This window comes from Macaca fascicularis, chromosome 15 (genome assembly GCF_037993035.2).
Source record: "Macaca fascicularis isolate 582-1 chromosome 15, T2T-MFA8v1.1".
In the NCBI taxonomy this organism is placed as follows: Eukaryota; Metazoa; Chordata; class Mammalia; order Primates; family Cercopithecidae; genus Macaca; species Macaca fascicularis.
Genome location: NC_088389.1, coordinates 19,650,831 through 19,665,986, shown reverse-complemented (window position 1 = coordinate 19,665,986; position 15,156 = coordinate 19,650,831). Strand labels below are relative to the sequence as shown.

Below are 15,156 nucleotides of genomic sequence, written 5' to 3'. Positions count from 1 at the left end.
GCAAAAAAGTTTCTCTTACCCAGTAATATCCCTATGCTTCAGGAAATGACTCAACTGGTGACATGTGATTTACTCATGAAAAGAATCAGGCCCCAGAAATTCAAATGCACTATCAAAAACCATTTAAAGTGGCTCTTTAACATAACAACTGATTCATGGAACAAAATGTGTATTTCTGAAGGCTTTTTTGCTACTTTCTAGGCTTCTCCTGGCTGAAAAAAATCTAAGATATGAGCAAAAGATACCACCAGGAATCCCCATTCTGGAAACTTACCTGAAAAGCATCTGCTTCAGCATCCGATTGGCTGTCACAACTCTGGGAAGACGGCCAGTGGAGAGGGAGTGGAGCTCCAAGTTGGAAGAAATGAGCTGGGTTGTCATGTCTGTGTCTGCAGCTGTCCCAGCACCACAACAACTGAAAAATCCAATTAGAAACTCAGTTGAAATCCAATTATCAGAGGGCTCAATTAGAAGTAGGGGGTTCTTGGATAACTTCCAAAAAGTCCAGGTACCCAGAGAGATGTTTTTGAGTATATCTATGCTGTAACTTTTCTGCTTAATCAATCTTAAATGAACAGAAAATTAAGAAAATGCATCTAGTTATACGCAAATATATTATCTATGGCCCAATGGAACGTACGAAATTATTGGTTTCTGTGATAAGACTATGCATTTCATTAATGCTACAAATATATCCAAGTTGTACAGAAGTGCAAGGTGTGTTAAAAGTCTTGCAATTCAACATCTACCAAGTACTTACTATCAGATACCAGTTATTACACTAAGCACTGGGAATAAAGAAAATATGACAGGACTTGTACTGGATTTCAAAGTTGAGTGGAAGACACACGAGACGACAAAAATTATAATACGTAATTTAATACACTGTAGTAACATAGGTACAAAATGCTACGGGAAACCAGAGGAGAAAGCAATTGATTCTGCTCATTAAGAAAAGGTTTCAGGCTGGGCATGATGGCTCATGCCTGTAATCCCAGCACTTTTTGTGAGACCCAGGCGGGATGATCACTTGAGGCCAGAAGATCAAGATCAGCCTAGGCAACATAGTGAGACCACATCTCTCCCAGAAAAAAAAAAAAAAACTAACAAGAAATATTTAAAAAAGAAAAGAAAAGGTTATATATGAGCTGGAATAAAATGGAATAAAAACACTCTACAAGCAGAGAAGGAAGAGTTTCTAAATAGAATCTCACATAAGCAACAGTGGAATAGCTTGGAGGTGAGGGAAACAGGGACAGTTCAGATGACAGTTCAGATGTAACTGGAGCACAGGGTGATGGCAACTGAAAGAGAGGCTTGAAGGGTAGGCTTTCTATGGACTGTGCAAGGCCACAGAATTTTGATTTTTATCCTAAAAGTCGTGTGGAAATGTGACAAGTCTCATGAAAAGCTTTTTAACAAAGGGACGTCATCAGATCTATGTTTTACAAAATCCAATATGGCAGAGGAGTGAACAATAGGATGCCTAAGAGAGGCAAATTAAATAACTGCAATAGTCCAGCTAAGAAAAAAGAACCTCTATGGTTCAAGTTAATGTTTGAAAAAAAGAAAAAGAAGAAAGAATCCAAACTAGAACCTTAGCAAAGGAAAGGATAGGAGGGAATGGATTGAAGAAGCACAGGGAGGGCAAAACTGGCTACCAATTCAATTGGAGACTGAAGCAAAGAGAGGACTTGAAGATGACTAGCTTGGGTAACGGGTGGACGGAAATGCCATTTAAAGGAGATAGAAAATACAAGTTAAACAACAGGTTTTAGTGAAGAGCACAGGAAGGTCAATTTTTACCCCTGACACGTTTGAAAATATAAAAATTATTCAAATGAATCAATACTTACTAAATATTAGGAGATATGAAGTGTATTTTTGAACAGTTCTTGTCAGCAACAACCATTCCTTCAGTTGCTCTTGTATCTGCTCCAAGAACTATGCCATCCTATTGAGAGAGAAAAAAAAAAGTTTTTAAACAGTATTACAGGCCGGGCGCGGTGGCTCAAACCTGTAATCTCAGCACTTTGGGAGGCCGAGACGGGCGGATCATGAGGTCAGGAGATCGAGACCATCCTGGCTAACACGGTGAAACCCCGTCTCTACTAAAAAAATACAAAAAACTAGCCGGGCGAGGTGGCGGGCGCCTGTAGTCCCAGCTACTCGGGAGGCTGAGGCAGGAGAATGGTGTAAAAACCCGGGAGGTGGAGCTTGCAGTGAGCTGAGATCCGGCCACTGTACTCCAGCCTGGGCGACAGAGTGAGACTCCGTCTCAAAAATAAATAAATAAATAAATAAATAAATAAATAAACAATATTACAAATATAAACCAACCACAACTCTCCATTCTACTTTAGGGAATACTATGTTGCCCATACCATGCTCCCCTAATCTCAAAACGCCAAACAAAACTCATACCAAAAATATTGTGCTACACTTTCAGGATTTAAGATAAAATTTCTTAGTAAATGCTATTAATTGAATCCTGAGTAGGTAAGAATTATTCCCAGTTTCAAGTGAGGCTCAGGTGTCGGGTGAATTCCTTGCAAATCAGAGCTAATCTGGAAAAAACCTGGACTAAGACTCAGGAATCTTCCCATTAAAGTAGCCATCACAGTCAATTTCCTTTTAAAACATGTTGCTCTTCCTTAAAACAAGTTGCGCAGGTAATCATTATCTCTTTTCACGTTTACAACAATTTAAGGCAGGAGTTATCTCCATTTGATGCATCTGAAGGAGACCTGTGAGAAGGAAAGCGAGCTGCCCGAAGTTGGAATTAGTATTATAGAGGTCAAAGGTGAGACAGACCTGTCTGACCCCAAATCTCGTGATCTCCCATCACATACTTCGACTTCCTAAACTAGTAATTAAGAAGCTAACTGACCTGTTTAAAAAAAAAAAAAAAAAAAGGAAAAAAGAAAAAAAAAAACTCAGCAAAGTGAGGGAAGAACATAAACTGTTAAGAAGCACACAAAACCAGACAAAAGCAGTCCCTCCTGAAAGACGGTCTCCTGATGTATTCTATGGTATTTGCCTTTCCAGACCGAGCCGGGAGACACAGAGGAAGCCAAGTGTTCTGATTCCTGTTACCGGTTCAGTCACTGCTGCTCTTACCCTAACCTGGCTTACCTTATAGACCACCCCAGCGATGGTCGTGCCAGTTTTCCGGGCCTTTGGAAGCTTGTACCCCCTCTTGGCAAAATCGGCTTCCAAGACGGCATTCCTGAGAGCAAATGAGAGAATCAAGTGTTGAAGGGCAGGACCACATCGCGCAGCACTGGCATGAAGAGTGCCTAACAGAGAACTCAGTAAAGCTGCTATTTGTTTTCACGCCCATCTGTTCAATGAATCCTCCCATCAGCACTGTTCTCCCGTTTTCCAACGAAGACAGTCTCAGAGAGGGGCCGTGACGTGCCTTAGGAGACGGAGATAAACGGTGGCCGAGTGCGCTGTGAAGGTGGGAGAGCAGACCCGGCTTCAGGAGAAACCCACGCCCAGGCCCTGATTCCCCTGAGTCACACGGGCCGCGGGCCACAGGCCCCGCCATGCACTCTTCCCTCAGAATTCTCGTATCAGGCCTTGGCCCAGCTCCCACCCGAGCACGGCACTCTTACTCCCTCCCTGAGCCAAGCCCCAGGCAAGGCCGCACCTGCGACAGTTATCAAAAGAGAAGCCTCCAACCGGCGGAGCATACACCGACACAGCCGCCATCTTCCCAAGAGAGCACTTCCGGGCCGGAGGCGGGCGCAAACCAACAGATCCGAGCACTTCCGGCGTCGCTGGCAACTGGGGCTGAAGGGGCGGGGCAAACGCCGCACTAGAACGATTGATCTTAGAGATTCTGGTTCCTAGAGAAGCCAGAGATGTTTGAAGTATATCGCCCCAAGTGGCACGGAGGAGAAAGTGACACCCGGAACGAGGAAAGGACTTGTCCAAAGTGAACGAACGCACCGGCGAACGGATCTCCTGCCTTTCAGACTGGACCTGCTTCTACCTTTAATTTGGTTCTGCGGTGCTTCGGAGACAGACACACCCAAGTCCCAGGCACAGCCCCACCACACCCTTGCGTTAAGCAAGTCTCTTTAACTCTCTGAATCTGTTTCCTCCACTATCAGATGGAGATTACACCTAGCTCAAAAGGCTGCTGTGGAATGGCCGTAAGTCTGTGAAAAGAGGCTCAACATGGTTAGTCATCGGGTGAATGCAAAGCATGGCCACAGCGAGATCCCACTTCGCACCCACTGGGATGGCCATAAACAAAAAGACAGAAAAGCGCAAAGGTTGCGAGAGTTCGGAGAAATTGGAACCCCCATACAGGGCTGGTGAGAATGCAAAATGGTGCGGCTGCTCTGGAAAACAATTTGGCAGTCCCCCCAAAAAGTAGTACCCTCTTAGATACGCACCTGAGAGGGTGGAAGACATGTATTGGCAAAAACTTTCTACAAAGGTGAGGCAGAAGGCAGGACTCCGTTCAGAGATGGGGCTGAGATACCTGCCCAAATTGAGAACTAACTAAAACAGGGCCTGGGCAGAAGCTGGCTTCCCTAAAACTAGCTCACCAGTGCGCCAAGTCAGTTTACCGTTGCCATGGCAACACTCGTGAGTTACCGCCCCTTTCCATGGCAATGGCACCATGACCCAAAAGTTACTACTCCTTCCCTAGAAACGCCTGCATAAACCACCCCTTAATCTGCATGTAATTAAAAGTACGTCTAAATATCAATGCATAACTGCCCTGACTCTACCTAAGAGGGTAGCCTTGCTCTGCAGGAGCAGTCATGGAGCTGTAACGCTGCCACTTCAATAAAGCCGTTTTCTTCTGCCTCCAACTTGCCCTTGAATTCTTTCTTGGGCAAAGCCAAGAACCCTTGTGGGCTCAGCTCCACTTTGGGGCTTACCTGCCCTGCGTCAAAAGGGGGTCTCATTGACCGGGTGCGGTGGCTCACGCCTGTAATCCCAGCACTTTGGGAGGCTGAGGTGGGCAGATCACGAGGTCAGGAGACTGAGACCATCCTGGCTAACACGGTGAAACCCCGTCTCTACTAAAAAATACAAAAAACTAGCCGGGCGAGGTGGCGGGCGCCTGTAGCCCCAGCTACCCTGGAGGCTGAGGCAGGAGAATGGCATAAACTCGGGAGGCGGAGCTTGCAGTGAGCTGAGATCCGGCCACTGCACTCCAGCCTGGGTGACAGAGGGAGACTCCGTCTCAAAAATATATATATATATGTATTATGAATACACTAAAAACCACTGAGTTGCACACTTTAAAATGATTAAAATGGTGATTTCTATGTTAGGTGAATTCTATTTTATTTATTTTATTTATTTATTTATTTTTGAGACTCAGTCTCCCTTTATCACCCAGACCGGAGTGCAGTGGCGTGATCTCAGCTCACTGCAACCTCCACCTCCTGGGTTCAAGTGATTCTTCTGCCTCAGCCTCCTGAGTAGCTGGGATTACAGGCGTACGCCACCACGCCCAGCTAATTTTTGTATTTTTAGTAGAGACAGGGTTTCACCATGTTGGCCAGGCTGGTCTCAAACTCCTGACCTTAAGTGATCCACCCACCTCGGCCTCCCAAAGTGCTGTGATTACAGGCATGAGCCACCATGCCCGGCCAGTGAATATCATTTGAATAAGGCTGCTATGAGTATTGAACATTGTACATGAAGACCATCTATCTTAGCATATAGAAGCTTCTTATAGTTATTATTAATAATATATTCATTTCACCCTGTCAACAAACCTAAGAGGTAATTATGTAATTCAACTCATTTTACTGAGGTAATTGAAGGCTCCTTTTACAACCTGAATGACTATTGAATGAATTAATTTACTCACTAAACAAACATTTATTGAGCTCCTATTATGCGTCAGACATGGTTCTAGGTGCAAATGAATGAATGAATGCCATCCTAAGCACCTAGAACTAGTGTCTATCACAACTGCGTATTTAATAAACATTTGTCAAAGATTGATTCCCTTTCATTACCTTTCTGAGTTTTCTGTTGAAATGAGAAAAATAAATTCATATTCTGCAGTTCTAGCCCCTAGTAACTCAGTAGCTGACCTTACTTGGAGGTATTCCAAATGGATTGAATTTGATTTGATATTACAGAGGTAATCAAGTTAAAAAATGAGGTCACTAGGCCCTAATCCAACAGGACTGGCGTCCTTACAAAAGTTGGAAATTTGGGCCAGACGTGGTGGCTCACACCTGTAATCCCAAGACTCTGGGAGGCCGAGGCAGGTGGATCACTTGAGATCAGGAGTTCAAAACCAGCCTGGCCAACATGGTGAAACCCTGTATCTACTAAAAATACAAAAATTAGCTGGGCATTGTGTTGGGTGCCTGTAATCCCAGCTACTCAGGAGGCTAAGGCAGGAGAATCACTCAAACCTGGGAGGCGGAGGTTGAAGTGAGCCAAAATCACACCATTGCACTCCAGCCTGGGCAACAGAGCAAGATTCCATCTCAAAAAAAAAAAAAAAAAATTGGCAATTTGGAAACAGACATGCACACAGGGAGAACCCCATATGAACATGAAGACAGAGACTGGAGTGATGATTCTATGGACCAAGGAATGCCAAAAGTTGCCATCAAACCACCAGAAGCTAGGCACCAGGTCTGGAACAGTCTCCCTCACAGATCTCAGAAGAAGCAATTTTGCAGACACCTTGCTTTATACTTTCACCCTCCAGAATGGTGAGACAATAAATTTCTGGTGTTTCAGCCACCCAGATTGTGGTACTTTGTTACAACAGAGCTAGGAAACTCAGACACCTCCTGAGCTCACAGTCAAGGGGAGGAGAGGAAGTCTCAGCAAAGAAAGACTCCCAGCGCTGTGTGCCAACTGCCAGGCGGGGGAAGTATGGGAATGAGAGTAGGGGGCACGCAGGCTAGTGAAGCCTAGAGGCTCAGACAGTGTGGAGCCCGTCGAGGCGACAAGGCAAGAGGGACAGGCACGTGGGCAAAGGCTTGAGATGTGCCAAAAACACAACAAAACCAAAAACCCTGGACATGGCTTTTAGGAAACAGCGGTGAGGCTTGTGCGGTGGCTCCTGCAGCCTCCGGGGCTGGTGGCGGGCACCTGTGTCCTGTTGTAGGGTCTCAGTGGGAGCTAGAGAAGCCAGGACCCAGCCAGGCGTGGTGGCTCACGCCTGTAATCACAGCACTTTGGGAGGCCGAGGCAGGCAGATCACTTGAGGTCAGGTGTTCAAGACTAGCCTGGTCAGCATGGTGAAACCCCGTCTCTACTGAAAATACAAAAATTAGCCGGGCATGGTGGCGCACGCCTGTAATCTCAGCTATTTGGGAGGCTGAGGTGGGAGGACTGCTTGAACCCGGGAGGTAGAAAGCCAGCCGGCCAAGGCCCCTGGCACAGCACAGGGAGCTAGGGAAGTCATTGTAGAAATGATTTGTGACCTCGGTTTGTTTGAGGGGTCTTTCTCTTCCTACCTGGGTTTCTTTGGTATCTTTTTTTTTTCACGCCCAGACTGAGCTGAGGAGGGGACATGGTTTCCTCTTACAGCCTCTGGAGGTGGCCCCGCAGAGGCACCCAGAGCCCAGCAGAGGGCGACCGAGAGCCTCCAGCCGGCCTGGGCGTAGAGTACAGGAGTCATCAGGCGGGGATGGGGGCAGCCTCTGCACCTCCAGGCATGTGGAGGGCAGCCCTAGATCCCCAGCACTGAGAGACCCCCGCTCAGCCTCCCTGCCCAGCATGCCTGCTGCCCCCTGGGACTGTAGCCCAACCCAGCGGGCCCTCCCCTGGGCCTGGACACAGTCCCGCTTCATCTGTGGCAGTGCTACCAATCCCAACTCTCCAGTGAAGCCACCACTTCTGCTCTGGATTTGGCTGGGTGACCTCAGGGGAGCCATCAGGCTCTCTGTGCCTCGGTTCCCAAATGACACTGTAACAACCAACAGTCCCTGAGGGCACTCAACATCCTGGGCTCGGACCCAGCCATTCTGTGTGCAAGATCTTATCATCACCCTGGGCACCTAGAATGTTCCAGGCAGTAGGAAAGCACAATCAAGAGACAGACACAAAGCCTGTTCTCAGGGAGCCGGCAGTCCCCAGGGACCGGGCATCATGGCCTCACTTTACAGATGAGGCAACCAAGGCCTGGCGAGGTGAAGTCACTAGCTCAAGGTCACACCACTGATAAGTGGCAGAGTCGAGAGTCAAACCACACCCCTCCCAGCCCCAGACCACACACAGCACCACTTCCCCCACCCCTGACCATGAGCCTAACTGGAACCCAAGCTCCCTCGTATTTTGCCAGCGCACAGGTGGGGCTTCCTCCTCCAGGACTCAGGCCAGCTCAGCTACTTGCCAGCTGTGAGACCTTAGGCTGGTGTCTTCACCTCCCTGAAGCTTAGTTTCCTCATCTATAAAATGAGAGACTATTGCAGTGCTTACCCTGTCCTACATGCATCGAATAAGAGCACGCATTGTAAACTACACAACACTTCGTGTATTCATTATTTATTAAACCCTTCCTTGGTGCCAAGCTTGGTGCCAGCTCTGTGCTGGATGACAGCCTTGGGGGCATTGATCTAGGTTCTAGGCCTCCAGTTCACTGTGCTAAGTGCCCTAAGGGACACAAGTCAGAGCACAGCCAGGGAAAGAACTTCCAAGTCTGCCTGAGGCTGCAGGTGGGCACCCAGAGGGCAAGAGTTAGCATCAAGACCAGAAGACAAGGGTGCATCTCATGCTACCGAGAGCTCAGCTGTGCGTGGCCCCAGCATCATCCTGGATTTTCCAAGGGCCCAATAAGTGGCACCCTGCTCCCCACCCACCCTGCAGGCTGCCCAGGAACCCAGCATGGGACAGGCCCTTGAAGGCCCACCTGTGTCCTCTGTCAGGATAAACACATCCAAGGATTCACCCTTCAAGGAGACTTGGCCATCTTCCTCTTGCAGGGAAAGCAGCCCATGATGCTCCTGGTTGCTATGGCAACCGGGCCCTTGTTTTTCCTTCTTCATAAATAAGCTATAAATAGACAGGGCAGACCTGGGCACCTTCCTTTGCATAAATTACAGCAGCTGCTCCAGGCTCCAGGGCCCCTGGCACAGCACCCAGGTGCTGAGCCTTGCTGCATGGGCCACAGAAACACAGCTCCCGTGGGAGGGGTAAAGCACAGCACGGGGCAGCGTCTCAAAGTGTGGATTCCCACCATCCACTCCAGACTCTACTGGGGCGCTGAGCAGATTCTGGGGCCCACCTGAGACCTTCAGAATCCCCACCACCATGAGCAGGGCCTGGGATGGGCGGGCCCTGAGTCTGCCAACCTCAGCCACTGGTGAGCAGGAGGGGCATGCCTCCCTTCTTCCCTTCTCCTCCGTCCAGGGCCTGTTCAAGTCACAGTGAAATCATGAGAATACTCCCCACTTCCTCAGAGGGTTCGAACGTCCAAACACTCTCCCTACCTGGTTTAATCCTCATGTTTAACATCTATTTGCCAGATCCTTTCTCTACGCCAGGTGCTATGGTAAGCGCCTTCCATGCCACAACCCAATTCATTCACCCAAACACCATCTGAGGTTTCCAGCTTACAGGTAGGTGACTCCACTTGGAGACAGGAGGTGTAACACAAGGTCACGCAGTTGGTTAGCAAGAGAACTGGAATTTGAACCCAAGCCTGTCCTGGTCAAAGCTCATGTTCTTAATCTTGGCCTCTCCTTTCACCATGCCTGATTCTCTTAATAATTTCCGAGGGAGGGAACAGCAGGTAGGATCCTTTAAGGGGGAAGGAACAGAAAAAGGAGCTGAGACTCAGAAGGACCAGGGACCGACCCACGGCCTCGCAGGGAGGAGAGTCAAGGCTGAGACTTGGGTCTCTGGAAGGCAGGCTGCAGAGAGTGGAATTACTTTCCCCATAGTGAGGAAGATTCAGGGAAACACAATTACCTGGTGGGCCTGGGCAGACTTCTTGGAGGAGGTGAAGCTAAAACAGAGTCTTGGAGAATGGCAGTGGAGAGAAGGAAAAAAGCATTCAAGACAGAGAGAGCAGCTTGGATAAAGGCTCGGAGGTATGGTAGCGCCATTGGGCTGGCAAGATAGCAGGCAGATCAGTCTAGTTATGGGCCAGGGGCAATGTGGCCAGCTGGCGAGGCCCCAGTTAAGAAGGGCCTTGTAGAGGCCAGACGCGGTGGTTCATGCCTGTAATCCCAGCACTTTGGGAGGCTGAGGCAGGCAGATCACCTGAGGTCAGGAGTTCAAGACCAGCCTGGCCAACATGTTGAAACCCTGTCTCTACAAAAAATACCAAACAAATTAGCTGGGCTTGGTGGTGCACAAAAGTAATCTCAGACACTTGGGAGGCTCAGGCATGAGAATCACTTGAACCCAGGAAGTGGAGGTTGCAGTGAACCGAGATTTCACCACTGCACTCCAGTCTGGGAGACAGAGTGAGACTCTGTCAAAAAAAAAAAAAAAAAAAAGAAGAAGAAGAAGAAGAAAGTCCTTGTAGGCTGGCTGAGAAGCCTGGGCCTATCCCATGTTTTGTTTTTGTTTTTGTTTTTGTTTTTGAGATGGAGTCTTGCTCTGTCACCCAGGCTGAAGTGCAGTGGTGTGATCTCTGCTCACTGCAACCTCCATCTCCTTCCATCTCCTGGGTTCAAGCAACTCTCCTGCCTCAGCCTCCCTAGAAGCTAGGATTACAGGTGTGCACCACCACACCTGGCTGATGTTTGCATTTTTATAGAGATAAGGTTTCACTATGTTGGCCAGGCTGGCCTCAAACTCCTGACCTCAAGTGATCCACCCGCCTTGGCCTCCCGAAGTGCTGGGATTAGAGGCATGAGCCATCACACCCAGCCTCCATGGAATGCTTTTGAGCAGAGAATCAACATGACATCTAGAGAAAACGGGCTTCCTGCTTGACATGGGAGTTTGAACAGAACTCATCACCCAGGGACAAGGTATTCTGAAAGAATCACGGGTGCTTTCGCCATTGAATCTTGCAGGATCCGTCTCTGAATGTGTCCCCCTGATCCAGACACATCCAGTCCCATTATCTTCTCCACGCTTCAGACCTGCCTCACCCTAGGTAAATGCTCTCCATTCATTCACTCATTCATTCACTCCTTCAGACGTTCCTTATGTAAACTCCAATCCTGTGTCTGGCACCATGCTAGGCACCAGAAAGCAAAGACTCTGCCCTCGACAGAAATGGATACAGAAGTAAATAAGCAAGTAAAAGGATCAGAAGGTTCTGATAGAGACTGTGTGGGTTACAGAGACTCCAAGAAGAGAAAAAGTCAACTCCCCCAGGGGAGGAACAGCAGCAGCAAATGCTTTGAGGAAAACAGGAGACTGTAAACAGGACGCAGAAGAGGAGCAGGGGTTGGCTAGCTGGGGTTGCAGCGAGGAGAGAGTGGGCAATTCCAGAAGGAGGGGACGGTGTGAGCAGACCCATGGAGGCGGGAAATAGCTGGGCTTGTTGGAGAACGGAAGATGAGAGGAGTAAGAGGGTGTGGGCAGCTGGAAACTGGGCATCCCAGAGTAGGAGGCAGGGAACAGAGGCTGACACATCACTGTGGGTGAAAACCACTCCAGCAGCCAGTGGGAGGACGGAATGGACAGGGAGAGAATGAAAGTGGGAGAGCAGGGGCGGTGGGGTGCTCCGACCACGGACCAAGGAGGAGAGGAAGGTGGCCTGAACTAGGGCAGTGACAGTGACAACAGCGAGAGGGAACAGTCACTGGAGGTGTGACAGAGGCCAGATAGACAGCACGTGGTTGAAGTTTGGATGTAAAGAGAGGTAAAAGGAGGAGTCGACATTGTTCTCCGGGTTATCTGACTTTGGTGGCAGGAAGGTGCACGTGGGAGCCTTGGGGACACGTTGTACTGGAGGTCTCCGTGGGTCCCTGGAGCTGGAGAGAAGGGTCTGGGGTGGGGAGAGAGTTGCAGGAGTTCTCCAACAACAGCGAGAAGGCGGTGGAAGTCCCAAATGTGAAGACATCACGGGAGAGTTGGGCAAGGGAGAGAGGAGAGCTAGAGATGGTCATATGTGCCAGGTGAGTAAAGACCAGGTGGGCGAAGAGTGGAGTGAAGGGGAACTGGAGGACAGTAACATCACAGCTGCCAAGATCAGAGTGCCTGGAGATGCAGGGAGAGCACCTGAGTGCAGCACCACAGGCTCCAGCCAGCAAGAGGAAGACAGAAGTGTGTCCATGGGACCATCGGGTCTGGCAAAGACCTTTTCTGTGACGATAATATTCAGTGTTAGGGATGATCCAGCAAGATGAGCACCTTCAAGGGTTGCTAATGGGAAGGCAAAATGGTATAATAGGAGCTTTCCGGAAAGCTCTTTGCCAGAATAGTTCACGATCCTTGAAAAAGTTCGGAACATTTGACCCCAACCTTCCCCTTCTAGGGATCTATCTTCAGTCAAAGATTGGTGTATAAAGATGTTCATTGGAAAAGTCAGGTGTGGTGGCTCACGCTTGTAATCCCAGCAGTTTGGGAAGCCGAGGCAGGAGGATCACTTGAGGCCTGGAGTTTGAGATCAGCCTGGGCAACATGGTGAGGCCTCATCTCTACAAAAAATAGAAAAATTGTCCAGGCAAGGTGGCACGCACCTGCAGTCCCAGCTGCTCAAGAGGTTGAGGTGGGAGGATCGCTTGAGTCCAAGAGCTCAAGGCTGCAGTGAGCTGTGATTGTGTCACTGCACTGCAACCTAGGCGACAAAGCACAACCCCATCTCAAAAAAAAAAAAAAAAAAAAGGTTAATTGTAGCATTATTTATAGTGGATTATATATTGAATAAGGAAGTATATATTGGATACTGAAATGGATTAAATATTATAATATATAGCAATATTATAATGAAAATCTAGAAACCACTTTAATGTCAAACAATGGGAGAATAGTTTATATGAAATCTATGAGGCCATTAAAAATTGTCTTCAATGCATGTTTAAGGACAGAAGAAAGAATGAGAAAATGGACATAATGTGTATGGTTTTATGTGTGGGGGGTATACATGCTTTATATCAAAAAATCCTATTATTAATAGTGGTAATTCCTTGCTGGTGGGATTTCGGCAGGGATTTTTTTTTTTTTTTCAAATTTTCAAGTTCTCTACATATTTATTACGTTTCTCCTCCAAATTATTATTGTGAAGTTTTTCAGAGCTTCAGAAGGCTACAAGGATGGTTCAATAAACACACAGAGACCCTTTATCCCGGATTTACCATTTTCTCTTCTCTCTCTTGCTCTGAACCATTTGAAAGTTACACAACACAGGCCGGGCGTGGTGGCTCACACCTGTCATCCCAGGACTTTGGGAGGCCGGTCATCCTAGCACTTTGGGAGGCCAAGGTGGGTGGATCTACTGAGGTTGGGAGTTCGAGACCAGCCTGACCAAAATAGAGAAACCCCAAATCTACCAAAAAAAAAAAATACAAAATTAGCCGGGCGTAGTGGCACATGCCTGTAATCCCAGCTACTTGGGAGGCTGAGGCAGGAGAATCGCTTGAACCTGGGAGGCAGAGGTTGCGGTGAGCCAAGATCGTGCCATTGCACTCCAGCCTGAGCAATAAGAGTGAAACTCTGTCTCAAAAAAAAAAAAATACAAAAATAGAAAAAAAGAACGTTACACAACACAGCCGGGCGTGGTGGCTCACACCTGTAATCCCAGCACTTTGGGAGGCCGAGGTGGGCGAATCACCTGAGGTCAGGAGTTCGAGACCAGCCTGGCCAACATGGTGAAACAGCATCTGTACTAAAAATACAAAAATTAGCCAGGCGTTGTGGTGGACGCCTGTAATCCCAGCTACTCAGGAGGCTGACTCACTTGAACCCAGGAGGCAGAGGTTGCAGTAAGCTGAGATCACACCACTGCATTCCAGCCTGGGCAACAAGAGCAAAACTCCATCTCCAAAGAATAAATAGAATAAATATATATATATATATATTTAAAAAGTTACACAACACTCCACCCCTAAATTCTTAACCATAAATCTCCAAAAACAAGTTCATTCTCCTATACAACCACAACGCTATTCTAGGAATTCGCTATCATTTAATTTTCAATCCACATTCAAATTTCCCCTATTGTCCCAGGAATAACTTTTATAACTTTTGTGATCCAGCATCCAACCAGAGCCCCCATGCTGAATTCAGTCACCATCATGTTTCAGCCTCCTTCAACGTGGAACAATCCCCCAGGTTTTTTTTGTTTTGTTTTGTTTTGTTTTGTTTTTTGTCTTTCATGAAGAGCTCAGGCCAGTTGTTCTGAAAAAATGCTCCTCAGTGAGGACTTGCCTGGCGACTCTGGTGAGCGTTTTTGCAGGATCACCTTGTGATGACGCCTGTCCTTCTCAGGGCATCACAGAAAGGGCACGTGATATTGACTTCACCTGATATTTGTGGTGTTAAGTCTCATCCTTTAATTAAGGTGGTGCCTGTCAGATTTCTCCATTTATAAAGATAACTTTTTCCCTTTATAATTAAAAAGTAACATGTGGGTGATTCTTGGAGGCTGTGTGGATATCTCATTCCCAGTGGTCTTTTGCCCAGTGGTGTTAAACAGCCCCTGACAATTCTTTTTTTTTTTTTTTTGAGACGGAGTCTTGCTCTGTCGCCCAGGCTGGAGTACAGTGGCGCGATCTCGGCTAACTGCAAGCTCCGCCTCCCGGGTTCACGTCATTCTGCCTCAGCCTCCCGAGTAGCTGGGACTATAGGCGCCCGCCACCATGCCCGGCTGATTTTTTGTATTTTTAGTAGAGACGGGGTTTCACCGTGTTAGTCAGGATGGTCTCAATCTCCTGACCTCATGATCCTCCTGCCTCGGCCTCCCAAAGTGCTGGGATTACAGGCGTGAGCCACCGCGCCCGGCCAGCCACTGACAAGTCTTGCCTGAATCCATTATGATCATGTGGCTGTGAGAGACCATTCCCTGTGTCTATCCCTGCCCTTACCCGGAACCCTTCTGTCCCCTCTGGGTTGTTTGTTTGTTTGTTTGTTTGGAGACAGGATTGTGGTCTGTCACCCAACCTGGAGTGCAGTGGCACCATCACGTTCATTGCAGCCTCTGCCTCCTGGGCTCAAGCGATCTTCCCACCTCGGCCTCCCAAGTAGTTGGGACTACAGACATGCACCACCATGCCCGGCTAATTTGTTAATATTTTGTAGAGT

The 15,156-nt window shown here is 48.0% G+C and overlaps 1 protein-coding gene across 1 annotated transcript in view; it reads right to left on the bottom strand.

Moving 5' to 3' along the window:
• PSMB7 (proteasome 20S subunit beta 7) overlaps positions 1–3,737 on the bottom strand; it is a 62,609-nt gene extending 58,872 nt beyond the window's left edge. Inside the window, exons 1-4 of the mRNA XM_045373799.3 lie at positions 3,656–3,737; positions 3,136–3,229; positions 1,857–1,954; positions 275–415 (exon numbers count right to left, since the gene is read on the bottom strand). Of these exons, the coding sequence (XP_045229734.1) occupies positions 275–415; positions 1,857–1,954; positions 3,136–3,229; positions 3,656–3,717 (395 nt within the window). The 5' untranslated portion in view covers positions 3,718–3,737. The remainder of the gene's footprint in view (positions 1–274; positions 416–1,856; positions 1,955–3,135; positions 3,230–3,655) is intronic.
• Between the last annotated feature and the right edge of the window lie 11,419 nt (positions 3,738–15,156).